The following is an 18,576-nucleotide window of genomic DNA, read 5'->3' as shown; positions in this document are numbered from 1 at the left end:
GACTTTCCAGGTGCAGATCCATGGTCTCGCAAGACTAACGGATGCCTTAATGCATAAACTTCAATGCAATTCAATTGCAGGAAAGGCAGATGAGTAAGGCAGATGAGTTCAGGGCATAGATCAACACTTGGAATTATGGTATTGTAGCCATTAGTGAGACTTGGTTGCAGGAGGGGCAAGATTGGCAGTTCAATATTCCGGAGTTCTGGCATTTTAGAGTGGGAAGAACTCATTGGGAGGGGAGGCATCATAAGGCTGGCAAAATGTCAAGGCAATGCTCAGTCAGATTAGACTGGAAAACACATCTAGTGAGGCGTTATGTATGGAACTGAGCGACAAGAAAGGTATAACTACATTAATGGGGCTATATTACAAACCACCCAACAGTCCTAGGGATTTGGACGAACAAATTTGTAGAGATATTGCAGACTGTTGCGAGAAGCATAAGGTTGTGATAGCAGGTGATTTTAACTTTCCACATATTGTTTGGGACTCCCATATTGTAAAAGGACTAGATGTGATAGAGTTTGTCAAATATGTTCAGGAAAGTTTCCATAATCAGCACATAGAAGTCCCAATGACAGAATGTGTGATACTTGATGTCCTATTAAGGAATGAGACAGGGCAGGTGACCGAAGTTTGTGTAGGCAAACACTTTGCATCTAGTGATCATAAAGTCATTAGATTCAAGGGAATTATGGAAAAGGAGAGGTCTGGTCCTTGGGATGACATTCTAAATTGGAGAAAGGCCAATTTTGATAGTATCAGAAATGATCTGGTAAGAAAAAAAGTTCAGCAACCAACCTAGACATCGGAAGAAGGGGATTTCACTCAGGTCCACTGACAACTAGAAAAGCCAGCAGCGGATCTCTACAGCAAAAAAGAACTTTGACCAGCAACCAATTGGCTTTTGGGATTGATTAGCAAGAGCAAATTAAAGGGAGGTGGGAGCCAAGTGCAGCGGCCATCATCTGAGTGGACAGAGTCAGGGTGGTAATCTTGAGGCCTGAGCTCTTTAAGAGTTCAGTGAACAGAGGCTTCAGTTAGAGAAAAGAAAGAAAAGCTCAAGGTTAAGTTCTTTCTCCTTTCCTTCTTTATATCTGCTCAGCTAGGACAGCAGAGATCCAGGCAGGATAGTTGAATGTTCCTCTTGCAGGATGTGGAAAGGCTGGGAGACCTCTAAAGCCCCTGAAGTGTATCCAGCTACAGCGGCTAACAATCCGTGGTAAGGAGCTCGAGCTGGAACTGGATGAAACCGGATCATTCAGGAGGCTGAGGGGGTAATAGGTAAGACATATAGAGAGGTCTCTGGCTCCACAACTCAGAAGGGAAGTGGGAGAGAAAAGGAACGCTGAGGTGATAGGGGATGTGTTTGTTAGGTGAACGGACAGGAGATTCTGTGGCCGACAACAAGATTCCCGGGTGGTATGTTGCCTACCAGGTGTCAATGTCCGGGATATCTCGGATCAAGTCCTCAGCATTCTTAAGTGAGAGGGTGAACAGGCAGAAGTCATGGTCCATGTAGGATGACGGGGTTCTGCATAGGGAGTTCAGGGAGTTAGGTGCTAAGTAAAAGGGCAGGATGTCCAAGATTGTGATCTCAGAATTGCTACTCATAGCCACATGCTAGCGAGGCCAGAACTAGGAAGATTACACAGTTTAATATGTGGCAAGGAAAGAGGGCATAAGATTTTGGATCATTGAGCATTCTTCCAGGGAAGGTGGGACCTGTACAGAAGGGACGGCTTGCACCTGAACTGGAGGAGGGGGACTAATATCCTAGCGGGAAGGTTTGTTGATGCTGCACAGTGGGGTTTAAACTAGAGTTGCAGGGGGATGGGAACCAGAGTGCCAGAACATTTAGTGGAGAGGTTTTGGAGGCAGATGCTGGTAAGATCTCAGACAAAGTTAGGAATCAAAAGGTTGATCATGGTGCGACTAGTGTCCTGGGCTGTGTATCTTTCAATACTAGAAGTATCGTAGGAAAGGCGTTTGATAGTGCTGAAGATGACGTAGCTGGTTTAGACAGAGGAAACGTGTAGAGAGGAGAGGCTGTTGACAGGGCAACATTGTAGTCAACAGGATGAGTTGCAACATAAAAGGCAGACAAAATCAAGAAGGGTGAATACAGGACTGAAGCTGTTATACAGTATACAGAATAAGGTAGATAAACTTGTAGCACAGTTTCAGACTGGCATTGTATGATGTTGTAGACATCACTGAATCATGGCTGAAAGAAGATTGTACCTGGAAGCTTAATGTTCAACGATACACAGTATATCAAAAGGACAGGCAGGAAGGCAGAGGGGGAGGCATTGCTCTGTTGGTAAAAAAAAAAATCAACCCATTAAAAAGAGGTGATAGAGCATCAGAAGGTGTTGAATCATTGTGGATAGAGCTAAGGAATTGCAAGGGTAAAAAGACCCTGATGGAAATTGCATACAGACCCCCAAATAGTTGTAAGGATATGGTCTACAAATTACAATAGAAGACAGAAAATGCATGTGAAAAGGACAATGTTACAATAGTTATGGGGATTTCAATATGCAGGTAGATTGGGAAAATCAGGTTGGTGCAGAGTTCCAGGAGGGGAACTTTCTGGAATGCGTACAAGATGGCTTTTCAGAGCAACTTGTGGTTGAGTCCACTTGGGGATCACCTATTCTGGACTGGTGTTGTGCAATGAACTGAAATTGATTTGAGAACTTAATGTAAAAGAACCCTTTAGGGCAAGTGATCATAATATGATCAAATTCACCCTGAAATTTGAGGAGAAGCTAAAGTCAGATGTATTGGTATTACAGTGGAAATTACAGAGGCAAGAGAGAAGAGTTAGCCTGAATTGATTGGAAAAGGACACTGGCAGGGATGATGACAGAGCAGCAATGGCTGGAATTTCTGGAAGCAATTTGGAAGGTACAGGATACATACATCCTAAAGAGGAAGAAGTATTCTAAAGGCAAGATGACACAACCATGGCGAACAAGAGAAGTCAGAGCCAACGTAAAAAAGCCAAAGAGAGGGCATATAATAGAGCAAAATTTAGTGGGAAGTTAGAGGGGCAAACAACAGGAATTGTGCAGATGCTGGAAATTCAAGCAACACACAGGACGACGAGTCTCGGCCTGAAACGTCGACTGCACCTCTTCCTAGAGATGCTGCCTGGCCTGCTGCGTTCACCAGCAACTTTTATGGTTGTTGGGAAGTTAGAGGATTGGGAAGCTTTTAAAAACCAACAGAAGGCAACTAAAAATGTCATTACGAAGGTAAAGGTGGAATACAAAAGTAAGCCTGCCAGTAATATTAAATAAGATACCAGAAGTTCCTTTGGGTACATAAAGTGTATGAGAGGTGAGGGTGAATATCAGACAACTGAAAACAATGCTGGAGAGGTAGAAATGGAGGACAAGGAAGTGGCAGATGAACTGAATATGTATTTAGCATCAGTCTTCACTAAGGAAGACACTAGCAGTGTGGCAGAAATTTGAGAGTGTCAAGGAGCAGAAGTGTGTGAAGTTGCCATAACTAGAGAAAAGGTTCTTGGGAAACTGAAAGGTCTGAAGGTGGATAAGTCTCCTGGACCAGATGGTGTACACCCCAGGGTTCTGAAAAAGATGGCTGAAGAGATTGTGGAGGCATTAGTAATGATCTTTCAAGAATCACTATATGCTGGAATGGTTCCTGAAGACTGGAAAATTGCAAACATCACTCCACTCTTCAAGGAGGGAGAGAGGCAGAAGAAAGGAAATTATAGTCCAGTTATTGTGACCTCAGTGGTTGGGAAGATGTTGGAGTCGATTGTTAAGGATGAGGTCTCAGGGTACTTGGAGGCACATTACTTGTCATATGAGGATTGTTTGATGGCTCTGGGCCTGTATTCACTAGAATGCAGAAGAATGAGGGGTGACCTCATCGAAACCTATTAAATGGTGAAAAGCCTTGATAGAATGGATGTGGACAAGTTGTTTCCTATGACAAGAGAGTCTAAGACCGGACGACCAGCCTTAGAATAGAGGGGTGTCCTTTTAGAATGGAGATGAGGAGGAATTTCTTTAGCCAGGTAGTAGTGAATCTGTGAAATTCTTTGCCACAGGCAGCTGTGGAGGTCAAAACTTTATCTATATTTTAAGGCGGAGATTGATATATTCTTGACTGAAGGATAGCTGATATTATTCAGCTGCTTTAAAAAAGCTCTAAGAATAAATTAGGAAATGCTTGCCCAGTGAGTCTGATATCAGTAGTGAAAAAGTTATTGGAAGGTATTTTAAGGGACCAGATATATGAGTATTTGGATAGACTTGGACTGAGCAAGGTTAGGCAGAATGGCTTCATGCATGGCAGGTTGTGTCGAATCAACCTTAATAGAGTTTTTCAAGGAAGTTAGCCGGGAAGTTGATGAAAGCAAGGCAGTGGATACTGTTGACATGGACTTCAGCAAGGAATTTGACAAGGTCTTGCATGGGAGGTTGGTCAAGAAGGTTCAGTTGTTTGGCATTGAAGATGAGGCAGTACATTGGATTAGGCACTGGCTTCACAGAAGCCAGAGAGTATTAGTAAATGGGTGCCTCCCTGACTGGAAGTCTGTGACTAGTGGAGAGCCGCAGGGATCGGTCCTGGGTTTGTTGTTGTTTGTCATCTAGATCAATGATCTGGATGATAATGTGGATCAGTATATTTGTGGATGACACCAAGATTGGACAGTATAGTGGACAGCAAGGAAGACTATCGGAGTTTGCAGCAGGATCTAGACCAGCTGCAAAAATGGGCTGAAAAAAATGGCAGGTAAAATTTAATGCAGACAAGTCCGAGGCGTTGCACTAATAAATATTGCAAAGTATCTGAATGGTTAGCCCAAGGGTAATTTGGAGAGATTACAAAAATGCTCTGTTTTCATAAAGGGTGATTAAAGGCAGCAGGTGAAGGTTTGATTGATGTGAGTGTATCCTTGTCCTAACAAGATCCAAATAAATATCAGAATTATGAAAATCATTAGCAAATATGATCTTTTTATTGATGCTGCCTGTTGTTTTATTATCGTACTTGCAATGATTTCAGGCTGCAGGGAGAGTTATAAATTCAAGAACTGCCACTTAGGTTGCAGAGATTGTAGTTTTCCACAGAACTCATACCTGGCTGCAGGTGGTGATGAATCTATTCCAGTCATTTCTGCCATATTGTTGGGGCTGACACACATCTGGGTTTATCACATTCAGGACTATTGAAGGATATTAGGAAGAATTGTCTTGGTATCACAAAGAGGGAGTAGTGGTGCAGATTCTGTCAAAGGTTTTCGCAAATCCATTATTTATTTGTTTTATTTTTATTTATTTAGTGATACAGCGCAGGATAGGTCCTTCAGCCCAGTGAGACACATTGCCCAACAACCCATTGATTCAACCCTCGTCTAAATGCAGGACAATTTACAATGACCATTTAGCCCACCAAACAGTACATCTTTGGACTGTGGGATGAAACCAGAGCACGCAGTGGAAACTCATGTGTATCACAGGAAAGACATACAAACTCTTTACAGAACTTGTCGGAATTGCCGGGAGGGGGAGAAGATGGCGGCACGACGGCAGCGCGTGCGGCCACTTCGGTGGTGATGTCTGTTATCTGTCAAGTAGGGGACCGTGCACAATTCTGATTTGATGGAGATAGACGTGAGAGCACGGAGGAACATCTGGAAAACTTCTGAAATGCCCGCTTCGCTGCCGCTGCTACTGTATGGTAACCGGAATCTCCGGAGCTGAAGGCCCCGAAATCCTCGGCTTTGCTTGTTTCAGCGGCCGGGGAGAGGTCGAAGGTGCTTGGGAGGCTGTATCGGAGAGGCTGGTTGGAAGCTCGAAGTTTTCGGATGGATGGACTTAGTGTCGGCTGTGGTTGGCTGCTTCCAAGGTATCGGCAAGTTGACGGTGCCTGGATATCGCAGGGAGTTTCTCCCTTTTGCTGCCTGCTATCAGGGACTCGGGGGTCGATCGAGTCGGGACTTTGAGACTTTTTTTACTGTGCCCATGGTCTGTTCTTTATCAAATTATGGTATTGCTTTGCACTGCTGTAACTATATTTTATAATTATGTGATTCTGCCAGTGTTAGTCTTTGGTTTGTCCTGTTTTCTGTGATATCACTCCGGAGAAACATTGTATCATTTCTTAATGCATGTATGCATTTCTAAATGACGATAAAAGAGGACTGAGTGTTCTCATAATCTAACTGAACTCCAACACGCCAAGCTGTAACAGTGGTGCACTATCCGCTACATTACCATGGCGCCCAGCAATGAATCCATTGGTCCAAACGCGGTCTGACTTATACCATGAATATGGGAGGTTGCACAGAAAGTACCATTTCAGAAGGCATCAAGCGCCACTCTCAATGACTTACCCACTGCTTTTAGTGAGGCGTACTTGTTAAGTTCCTTGCCAGGGACTTGCTGTTCAAAGGAGTGAGAACCTTGGCCCAAGGTGGAATAAGAATGAGGTTGGGCCATCTGTGAGATCAGAGGGTAGGTTGGGCCCACATTATTCATCTGTGTCTGGTCTGCAAAATATTTAAGAAAAGAACACAAAATATTCATTTTGAATACAACGTGTGAAAAGCATTAATCATAATCTCCACCCACGACCATAGAAGAGATTGTATTTCCATTTAACAGATAAAGCTCATTAGTAAAAGGAAATAGTACATGAAAACTGCACAATACAGTGACCTGGGACAATTAACACTGCAAATGAAGCCAACAGAGATTTATACCATGTTAACGTGAGCTCAGATAATAGGAAATTGTTTCACAAGACTATTGTGCTCAATCCCAACAACTCTGCCTTTGTGATTTCAGTCTCGTTGGTATATGGATTCTACCATTGTCCCTACAGTACAATCAAGCAAAATCATGAATAAAATACAATAAGAAATTATCCTCAGTACAGCCCGTTCCTGTGGGGGTTGCATATTTCCAATGGATAATAAATACCCCAGAGAAATTAAAGATGCTCTTCCAATATTACACCTTTGGAAAGAATATACTTCAGATGGCTTGGGTGAGGTTAAACTTTTGGCAAAATGTGGAACAAAAGGATCAGGATAGATTAACAATTCAGGGCACTGGTACATTGAACAGGATAATACAGCAGCCCAATTACAAGAACAGCAACAGTTGCTCTCACAGGTTTACTTGTATGGCATTATTAAAAATGTCGGCCTCTTACTCTCTTCACTAATTTGCTGCGATCTGCATATAAAAGAGGCTTGCTTATCTAGCTTTTGTTCTCTGCAGTTCACTGTAGAATTTAATTACATTGAATATATAGCACAGAAATGAGGCAACCCAACCTCTTGGGAGTTTTCAGCATTTTCTGTCCTTTTTTTTTGTTTCAGATTTGCAGCATTTTACTTGATTTTCTAACCTGAAGGCCCACTTTGTCTTTGCCTAGTGGTAGAGCACACAGCACCAGCTTCTGTCTTTCTGCAGAACTATAGTGAATGCTTCATTTTTCTCCCTCAAAGTTTTGGGAGATATGTCCAGAGAGGCAGAATTTCCTTGCTATCTGTCTACCCTCTGACCATCTCCCTCTCTACTTTTTGACATATTAGATACCATGAGCCTTTTAACGTGCTTAGTGTACACTTAACCAAGATTCGATAGTGCGAAGCAAATAGTCTTAGAATTCTAAACATCACCTTTTTGATCTTTCCACAGACCATCAAGCAGTAAGGTAACCTGGAGCATCTAAAAAAATAACTTGCAGATGCTGGGGATGTTATACATAAACAACAAACGCAGAAACACTCAGCAATTCAGCAGGTCAGACTGCATTGTGGAAACCTCTCAGATCAAAGGCTTTTCATAGAAAGGGTCTTTCACTTGAAACATTAGCTCTATTTGTCTTTTCACAGATCATCCCAACCTGCTAAGTGTTTCCAGTATTTTCTTTTTGAGTCTGTATGCTTTAAGTGATTACAGTTTACCAAAAGAAAAATTTAGGCCCAAATACAGTTTTGGACTGGTACCCATTAATTGAGATTAAGACAGACAGAGTGCTGGAGGCATTCCACAGGTCAGGCAGCATCTGTGGAGAGGAATAAGTAGTTGACATTTAATGCTGAGACCTTTCATCAGGGATCCTGTTTATTTATTTCCATAGATGCTGCCTGACCTGCTGAGTTCCTCCATCGTTTTGTGTATGTTACTCTAGACTTCCAGCATCTGCAGAATCTTTTGTGTTCATTCATTGTGATACAAACTTTATGCTTCTTCATTTACACTCAGTGGCTACTTTGTGAGAAACACCTTTACACCTGCTTGTTAATGTAAATATCTAATCAGCCAATCACGTAGCAACAACTCAATGAATAAAAATATGCAGACATGGTCAGGGGGAACAGTTGTTGTTGTTCAGACCAAACATCAGAATCGGGAAGAAATATGATCTAAGTGACTTTGACCGTGGAATGATTGTTGGTGCCAGAAGAGATGGTTTGAGTATCTCAGAAACTGCTGATCTCCTGGGATTTTCGTGCACAACAGTCTCTAGAGTTTAAAGAGAATGGTGCAAAATAATCAAAAAATCATCCAGTGAGCCACAGTTCTGCAGGCAAATTTGCCGTGTTAACAAGATAGGTCAGAGGAGAATGGCCAGACTGGTTCATGGTGACAGTAACTGAGATAACCATATGTTACAACAGTGGTGTGTTTAGAACATCTCTAAACACGTAACACATTGAACCTTGAAATGGATGGGCTACAGCAGCAGCAAACCACAAACGTACACACATTTGTCACTTTATTAGGTTACACCAAGTATCTAATAAAGTGTTTGCTGAGTGTATGGTTCATTTGGAGCCATTTGTTCACTAAGAAAAGGAGAAAAATAGAAAATGTGGTGGTGTGCAGAATTCAACAGTGAAACATAAACATATACTTTCAAACAACTTCCGGGATACATTCTGAGGATCTTAGAAAGCAGGAGGTCTACACAGTGAAGAGAAACAATAGTGGATGACACTGGAGAGTCAGTTGAGCTGGAGGCGGTGGGACTGCCTCCTCAGAATCAGAGTTAGTTAACAGTGGAGGTAAGTATGGTGGATACCACGTCTGCCCATCCTAGCAAATGAAAAGTGCTGGAGACAAATCAAAATCACCCACCTACATTTCACTGCTGACTGTCCCCAGCTCCAAGTCATAAATAACTCAGTCGCTGGATGGTTTAACCTTTTCCACCAGACATCTAGACAACCATCACTGTGAAAATAATGGGAGTGGCTGCCCGGCATGTTGTACTTCTCACGTTTAACTCCAGTTGTTTAGTCTCTCTCCATATTCACCTGCCCATGGCATTACTAACTGTGAATACCTGGCCGGTATGAATTTAAATAGCTTCAGCTGCATTCAATTGTTTCTCAATGTCTTTGATAAATGTTTTCAGTGGAACAATGGAACAACCGAAGTCCTGATGCTATAAACATTGAGTTCTCTAACTTTTGATGATTTCTTCATCATCCCTGTTCTTTCTTTTTCCATTCCCCATTCTGGCTCCCTCTTACTCCTCTTTTCCTTCTCCATAACTGCCTATCCCCTTCCTCTGGTACCCCTCCTCCTTCCTCTTCTCCCATGGTCTACTCTCCTCTCCTATTAGATTCCTTGTTCTTCAGCCCTTTACCTTTTCCACCTATCACCTTCCAGAATTTCATTTTATCCACCCCCACCTACCATCCCTCACAGCTAGCTTCACCTATCTCCTTCTAGCTTATACTCCTTCCCCTCCCCCCACTTCATTAACCTGGCTTTTTCTCTCTTCCTTTCCAAACCAGATGAAGAGCCTCAGCCCAAAACATCCAATGTTTATTCCTCTCCATAGATGGAGGCTGACCTGCTGAGGTCCTCCAGCATTTTGTGTATGTTGAGCATCTTTAATTTGTAATCTGTGATGCTCACCCACATCAGTACGAGATCCTCAGTTGTATTAATGACTGATATGACCATTAATGGCATCTTCCAGGATGAGCTACAACACTTATGAATGTGAGAGTGATGTTGACAGCAGCCCATGTCTTCAAACTGCTGGCTGTTTCTGTTGAGAGATGTCTGCATGCTCTCCTGGACATTAAGAGTACTGTTAAAATAGCTCCCATAACTTTAATTTCAATTTTTCTTCAGGTCGGATTTTCTCCAAGATTCTCTTCAATTTAAAAGTATGATTCATGTAGTACATATTATTTTGGCACATTGTCTGATTACTGCATTCATCTGCAGAAGTAAACAGATGAAATCGTAGGACCAAGGTGAAGATATATTGTTGCACATGGATCTTAAATTAATACAACGACCAGTGTTTAAACAAATGTAAACAACAGGAATTCTGCAGATGCTGGAAATTCAAGCAACACACATCAAAGTTGCTGGTGAACGCAGCAGGCCAGGCAGCATCTGTAGGAAGAGGTGCAGTCGACGTTTCAGGCCGAGATCCTTCGTCTGACGAAGGGTCTCGGCCTGAAACGTCGACTGCACCTCTTCCTACAGATGCTGCCTGGCCTGCTGTGTTCACCAACAACTCTGATGTGTGTTCGAAGGGTCTCGGCCTGAAACGTCGACTGCACCTCTTCCTACAGATGCTGCCTGGCCTGCTGCGTTCACCAGCAACTTTGATGTGTGTTGTTTAAACAAATGTGTTTGAATATGTGCTAATATTGTTGCTCATCCCCACAATGTGTGTGTTCCTGGCAAGGCTTGCATATATTGTTCAACACACACAAAATTTTGGAGAAACTCAGCAGGTCAGGCAGCATCTATGGAGCAAAATGAATAGCCAATATTTTACCTTTCTTTTCTCTAGCCTCCCCACAATCTGCACCTTTCTCCTTCTGGTTCACAACCTCCTTTATTCCACGGTGCACTGTCCTCTCCTATCAGATTCCTGCTCCTTCAGTCCTTTACCGCCTATCACCTCCCAGCTCCTCACATTATGCTCTTTCACCCCCACCCTCCTGCCCTCCCCCCTCACCTGGTAAATTTATGTCAAGCTCTTTTATGTAAGTGCCTTTGAGAATGATGTAAGTTATTGCATCTCATTCTCCTTTGTTCTCAGTAGATGTGAGAGAGTCTTATTGTAATACAACATGGATACAGGCCCTTCAGCCCAACAATGTCATGCTGACCACGGTGCTACACAGCTAGTCCCTATCTCCTGTGTTCAGCCCATATTCTTCCAGGTACCAATACAAATGTTTCTTAAATGATAGTATCGTACTTGCCTTAGCCACTTTCTCTGCTTTCTCTAGCATGCTCTCAGAACGCCATTCCCTTCATCTCCTTTCAACAATCTGAAGATACAATGCTCTCGACAAAATCCTTTTCAAGGTTCAAAGTAAATTTACTATCAAAGTACAATTATATTATCATGTATAACCCTGAGATTCATTTTCTTGTGGGCATACTCAGGAAATCCGAGAAACATAACAGAACCAATGAAAGACGGCACCCAAGAGGACAGACAAACAACATACAAAAGTCAACAAATTGTGCAAATGCAAAAGAGAGAGAAAGGATAATAATTATAATAAATAAGCAATAGATATTGAGAACATGAGATAGTCATAGTCATAGTCATTGCTGATCCCGGGGGAAATTGGTTTTCGTTACAGTTGCACCATAAATAATTAAATAGTAATAAAACCATAAATAGTTAAATAGTAATATGCAAATTATACCAGGAAATAAGTCCAGGACCAGCCTATTGGCTCAGTGTGTCTAACCCTCCAAGGGAGGAGTTGTAAAGTTTGATGGCCACAGGCAGTTATGACTTTGAAGATGAAGAGTCTTTGAAAGTGAGTCCATTGGTTGTGGGAACAGTTCAGTGATGGGTGAGTGAAGTTGAGTGAAGTTATCTCCATTGGTTCAAGAGCCTGATGGTTGAGGGGTAACTGAACCTGGTGGTGTGGGACTTGAAGTTCCTGTACCTCCTTCCTGATGGCAGCAGCAAAAAGCTAGCATGGCCTAGGTGGTGGGAGGTGTCCTTGATAATGGATGCTGCTTTTGTGTAACAGCACTCTGTGTAGATATGCTTACTGGTGGGGAGGGCTGCAACCAGAAATACTGACTCTGTTTCTTGTCCCACAGACGCTACCTGATTTTCTTGAACATTTGTAGCATTTTTTTTTACATTTAAGGTTTCCAGCACCTGCAGAAGTTTGCTTTTGTGCCAGAATAATTAATTTTTGGCTTCAAGTGTGGAATCACTTTAAAATGCTGAAAACACAGCGACAAATGTTAACAAACAAAATTTATGCGAGTAGAATGTTTCCCCTGGAAATTACTTTTACAACAATAGAGCTCATTTTGCCAACAAATAATTTTAGCTACGTGACTGGAATAAGCACACGTCTGTCTTGTACAAGTGCCATCACCTCTGCCCCTCCCATTACAAAAATAATGGAATATTGAGTACAGGTGCATTTAGAATTGGGCAGGTTCATATCTGACTGCATTTTTATCTATTTCTTTTCAATAGTCATATGTGAGCTCAGTGTGTTTCAATTTTCACAGAGAAACAAAATTACCTGAAGGAAGAAGAATGATTTTCATTCATTTCCTGTTTTATTTCAGATTTCCAGCATCTGCACTAATTTTGATTTTGGACTCTAACCAACTTTCCCATTCCACGCTCATTTCACTGTATCTTTCAATGCTTCAATGTATAAATGACAAATAAAGCTAATCTTTAAATCTTTATCCATCACATTCCAGTCAAGATAGCGCCTGCGTACAATGCTCCTTCAGTCGACATCTTCTGGATAGATCATGAAACCATATATTTCACTTCTTTTATATCTTTGTGTCATCTTGAATGTGATTCTGGAATTGTTGGAGCCTGTAATCTGCAGTTTGGAGATTGTTTGGGTGTTTCAGCGCTCTGCAGTCTCCGGGAGACAGAGGCAGCGTGTGATAGCCTCATGGCGAGAAAGCTGAGGGATGCGAGCTGATATTCGACTCTATTTCACTGTTTAAACCTTCCATTGCTCACCGATTAAAATGACAAAGGAGATTAAAACAACAAGGCGAACACAGAAGGTAAGTGTCAGCGTCAGCTGGCGGCCCTTTGATCACTGGTGGGATCGCTCTGCTGCCAGAGAGGGGAGACTGCTCTTTGATCACTGGTGGGATAGCTCTGCTGCCAGAGAGGGTAGACTGCCCTTTGATCATTGGTGGGATAGCTCTGCTATGAAGTGGGGAAACTGCCCTTTGATCACTGGTGGGATCACTTTGCTATGAAGAGGGGAGACTGCCCTTTGATCACTGGTGGGATCACTCTGCTATGAAGAGGGGAGGCGGCTTTTTGCTCTGCTGCTGGAGAGTGGAGACTGCTTTTTGATCGCTGGTGAGTTCACTGTGTTATCAGAGAAGGGAGATTGCCTTTTGATCACGGGGGGGGGAGGCATCACTCTGCTACTGGACAGGGGAGAGTGCCTTTTGATCACTGGTGGGATTGCTCTGCTATGGAGAGGCAAAGGCCTGCTGCTGAGCTCAGAGAACATTACCCAGGTTTTCTGAGTTTTGGATACGAACTTGGAATATAGACTTTTTTCAGTGCTATAGTTTTTTTATATTCTGTGTTTTTTGCCTGGTCCTTCTCGTTTTTTTTGTGCAGAGGGGAGGGATTTGGAGGTTGATTATTATGCTGCCATTCTCTTCTTATACTTTGATAATAATTCAGTTTTGAACATTTATCTTAAAAAAAGCTGCGAATATCTTCAGATTACTCTGGCAAAAAAAAAAGTCCTTCTTGATCTCAGTTGGTTCACACCTGCAAATGCAGCAATAAAAGAGAATCTCCTCAACAGATAATGGATGGTGCAGTACCGTGAACAAATGACTGACTAGCAGATAATGCCCAGGATGAAGGAGCTTTGGAGAATGGGTGGGGATTTTTCCTACAGTACTTCTGCTTGTGATGCATTCAGAAGCCCGATCTGAACTAACTTTGATCTTCCACCAGGCTCTGGGGCGTCAGGAACCTTATGCTTTATCTGCTTCCTTTTTCATTTTGTCTACCTTCACCACTGTGTCTTGCAAACCTTGCTTTCTTAAGTGTAATTCCTTTTATCTCCTCCACATTCCACTTCTGCTGTTTAGACCTCTTGTTTTCCACTTAAGCTCTTCACCTTTTATTTTATTCCTATCTGGCTGTTGGATCTGCGTGTGAGTGGCTGCCTTCGCCCCCTCTGTTGTTCCATTTTGTTTTAAGCAGCAGCAATTTTTGAACAGAGCGCCTTCAATGCAGCAAAACCTCCAAGCTACTTCACAGGAGTGATTTTCAAACAACACTTGGCATTTGAACCAAAATAAGAGAAGCAAAATAATGCAGATGCAGGAAAAATAAAAATCAGAAATGTCAGAAATGTTCAACAGATCAAACTGTCTCCACGAAGTGAAAAAGCTTTGGATTGATGAGCTGTCAACAGAGTCATGATGAAGGTCATTGACTTTCACTTTGGGTTCTCTTTCAAAGGATGCTCACTGACCCAAGGATATACTAAGGCAGATGACCAGGATCTTGGACAAAGTAGGTTTGAAGAAGCATAAATTGTTGAAAACTCCCTCACACAGGGGTTATGCTTGTAATATTTGACATATTTCCTTCAGAGTCCCATTTACAGATCTTCACAAGGCTGCATGATGAAGAATTAACCAAGAGTGATTACTTATTTAGAGGTAGAGCACGGTAACAGGCACTTTCAGTCCAATGAGCCTGTGCTGCCCAATTACACACATGCCACCAGTTCACCTACCAACCCCTACATCTTTGGAATGTGGGAGGAAACTGGAGAATCCAGAGGAAACCCATGAGAAAAACACAAATTCCTCACAGAGGGGAGTGACAACACAGGTCACAGGTGTTGCAATGGCGTTACACTAACCTCTACGCTCTGTGCCACCTTCCACTGAGACCCAGCTCTCAGCCTTGGTGTAGCTTGCCCTACTCTGCGGGATCTCACACTCATCTTCCCTTTCATTCTACCGAAGCCCTTATGCCTAGGAGCAAGTGCTGTTGCAGTGGCTTTGAAGTCAAGATAATCTCAGCTTCTAGCAAAATACTCCCTGCAGGCTGTACAAATCTCTAATAATCCTGACATCATCAAACACTGTTTGAATTAATGTTCATTGGAAATCAATCAGCAATTAATTCGCAAATACTATACAGGAGGGGTCTCTTCCGTCACTGAGTATGTACTCAGCCATTCGAGGTTTATAAGTGGCATTGCTGCACTGTTTCCTTGTGTACTCTGTATACAGTGGGTGACCTGTGATATCACAGGCTTTCTTACCTCATCCAAAACAGCATCACACACACGCACACACACACACACACACACACACACACACACACACACGCACACACACACACGCACACACACACACACGCACACACACACACACACAATAGAATGCATTCGGCACACAAGCCATCCAAAAGTGTGGCTGCGCACACATTTTGAGATCAAAACCTTTAAATACAAATAAGTCAGATAATTGGCAAATTTCACATACTGCATGATATTGAAGCCACAAAGTACACTACTGATATCAGCATTTCTTTAATTCTAGTAATAGATTAGATTAGATTATGAGGACACGCAGTCCTCTTTTATTGTCATTTAGTAATGCATGCATTAAGAAATGATACAATGTTCCTCCAGAATGATATCACAGAAACACAAGACAAACCAAGACTGAAAAACTAACAAAAACCATATAATTATAACATATAGTTACAACAGTGCAAAGCAATACTGTAATTTGATAAAGAACAGACCATGGGCACGGTAAAAAAAAGTCTCAAAGTCTCTCAAAAGTCCCATCATCTCACGCAGATGGTACAAGGAAGAGAAACTCTTTTCCTGCCATGAACCTCCAGCGCCGCAAGCTTGCCAATGCAGCACCCTGGAGGCACCCAACCACAGCCGACTCCTGAGTCCGTCCGAAAACTTCGAGCCTCCGACACCGAGCACCAAGCACCAAGCACCATCTCTGCCGTGTGCTTTGACCCCGGCCCCGGCAACAGGCAATAGGCAAAGCCGAGGATTTGGGGCCTTCCCCTCCGGAGATTCTCGATCTCACAGTAGCAGCGGCAGCGAAACAGGCATTTCAGAAGTTTCTCCAGATATTCCTCCGTGCTTCTCACGTCTGTCTCCATCAAATCAGGATTGTGCACGGTACCTACTTAACAAATACCAATATCATTTCAGAGCAGCCACGCGCGCTGCGTCGCGCCGCCATCTTTTCCTCCCCTCCGGTCAAGAATTGAGTTGCAATTATTAACTTAAAATAAATTAACTAAGTGTGATTAACTGTGCCTGTTCTAAAATGGTATGTAAACATCCATTGTTTAACTGATGCTTCAGTGAAACGGGTGAAGGAGATGCAGCAGTTAGACAGTAGGGTTCCACACAATCATTCCCCACAACCTTTAACGAAGCATAAGGTAATGCATACATATCTTAACATTTAACCATATACAGAGATACAAGAGCAGGTAACCAAAAGCTTATTCAAAGAGCTAAGTTTTAGTAAATATCATAAAGAAGGAAAAAGTTCAGAGGACGGGGAGTTTAGAGAAAGAATTCCAGAGCCTAAGTCCTTGGAAACTTGTGTTGCCTTTGCAATAATTCTCTACAATGTTATCATTGTATATCCGTATAAAATGGTGAGCCGAGGGTCATTGAATCATAGAAAATTTACAATTCAGAAGGCTATTCAGCTAGTTGACAAACGAAGTACCCTGACTAATCCCACCTTCCATCACAAGGCACGTATCTCTGCAGCTCATAGCCCCTCGTGCACTTCCAGAATTTTTTTTAATACCATGAGATTTTTGACTCATTCCATCCACTTGGTAAAAATATTTTCCTCATTCCCACCCATTTATTCCTTCTACCAATTACTTTTAACCTATGCCCCTGCAATTTTATCCCTTTGCTCAGCAAAATGGGTCATATGACAGTACCGCACAGTACAGGTCCTTCAGCCCACATCCTGCCTATTTATTCTATCAATTCTATGATTTTATACAATTCGGTTAAATCTTCCCTCAGCCTTCCGTTTCATAGAAAACAGCTCCAACCTTTCTAATTGGTCCTCATAGTTACAGTTTTCTAGGCGACATCATTGTAAACCTTGACAGCACCCTCTCCATTGTGGCCACACCTTTCCTGTAATGTGACGATTGGAGCTGCACAGAATACGTGAGATGTGGTCTGGCCAGTGTCATACTGAATTCCAGCATAAAGTACCTGCTCTTATGATCTTTTCTCAGCTAAAAGCATTCTGTATTCCTTTCCAACCACCTTAGGTTCCTTCTACCTTTCAAGATCTGTGGACATGTTCCTCTAAGACCCTCTTCATTTCTCCACACAGGGAGACTCCCTTTGAATCCTCCCACATACAGACTGACCCTGGTATCAAACAGGTTTCATCTTCACTGCTGTCCATGAGTCAATTTTGTCTACGTCATAAAATGCACAAAAAAAATCACTCAACATGATGACAATAAGGCAAGAAAATGGGATGAAGAGGGAAAATAAGTCAGCCATAATTGAGTGGCAAAGCAGACTTGATGGGCTAAATGGCCTAAGTTCTTGTCTCCTACGTCTTATTATCTTAATACGTTTCCACTGTATTGTAACAATTGGCATCAAAAGCACACAGAACTGAGAATAAAGAACAATTACTTAAGGTGGTGAGAGGAACCTAGCTTTGACATTCACAGAAACTTACATATGTATGCAGAGGATATTTTAATATGATATGGGAGTTCATTTGTATGTAGGGGTGTCCATAACTCAATGATTTGGAACCTGGGGACAGGCCATATAGGCACAACCTTGCTATGTTGCAGCTTCCCAAGTGCATTACCTCACCTGTTTTCACAAGGAACACACATAAAAGTTGCTTACTAGCTCCTCTTTCAGTTAGTCCTGACGAAGGGTCTTGGCCCGAAACATCGACTTTACCTCTTCCTAGAGATGCTGCCTGGCCTGCTGTGTTCACCAGCAACTTTTATGTGTGTTGCTTGAAATTCCAGCATCTGCAGATTTCCTCGTGTTTAGGTTTTCACAAGGAGTTCAGTTCAGCACTTCAATGGCCAAAAGACCACAACATTGAAATCCCTTCGTAACCTAAAGCATTCTTTGTTACAGTCAACAAAACAGTCAATGCTCAAATCATGTGCAGACTTTTTTATTGTGCTATTTCTATTTGGACCTACATCATTGATATATATACCATATAATAATAACTGCAAGAGACTGAATACTAAGCCCTGTTGAACCCCATTGGAAAGAGCGATAAAAATATTAATTTACCATTACACTTTGCTTCTCGCTACTGAGCCAATTTTGATCTACTTTGCCATTTTCCTTTAGATCCCCAGGACTTTTATTTTCCTGACTATATTTTGGATTGGGCTGTAGAATTGATATTTTTCTTGTAGTTTAACATTCCTATGCTTGTTTATATAATCACATATACACAAACATGTAATTGTTCAGTGAGTTTTTCAGTGGTGACAGTTGCTTCTGTA

General features: G+C 42.2%; 1 protein-coding gene across 1 annotated transcript in view; it reads right to left on the bottom strand.

The window, feature by feature from the left end:
• shisa9a (shisa family member 9a) overlaps positions 1-18,576 on the bottom strand; it is a 369,503-nt gene that overhangs the window by 51,533 nt on the left and 299,394 nt on the right. The window contains exon 4 of the mRNA XM_072269532.1: positions 6,386-6,530. Within this exon, the coding sequence (XP_072125633.1) occupies positions 6,386-6,530 (145 nt within the window). The remainder of the gene's footprint in view (positions 1-6,385; positions 6,531-18,576) is intronic.

Source organism: Mobula birostris, chromosome 9 (genome assembly GCF_030028105.1).
Source record: "Mobula birostris isolate sMobBir1 chromosome 9, sMobBir1.hap1, whole genome shotgun sequence".
In the NCBI taxonomy this organism is placed as follows: domain Eukaryota; kingdom Metazoa; phylum Chordata; class Chondrichthyes; order Myliobatiformes; family Myliobatidae; genus Mobula; species Mobula birostris.
Note: the sequence above shows the minus strand (reverse complement) of the source record. Positions and strands in the feature narration are given on the sequence as shown.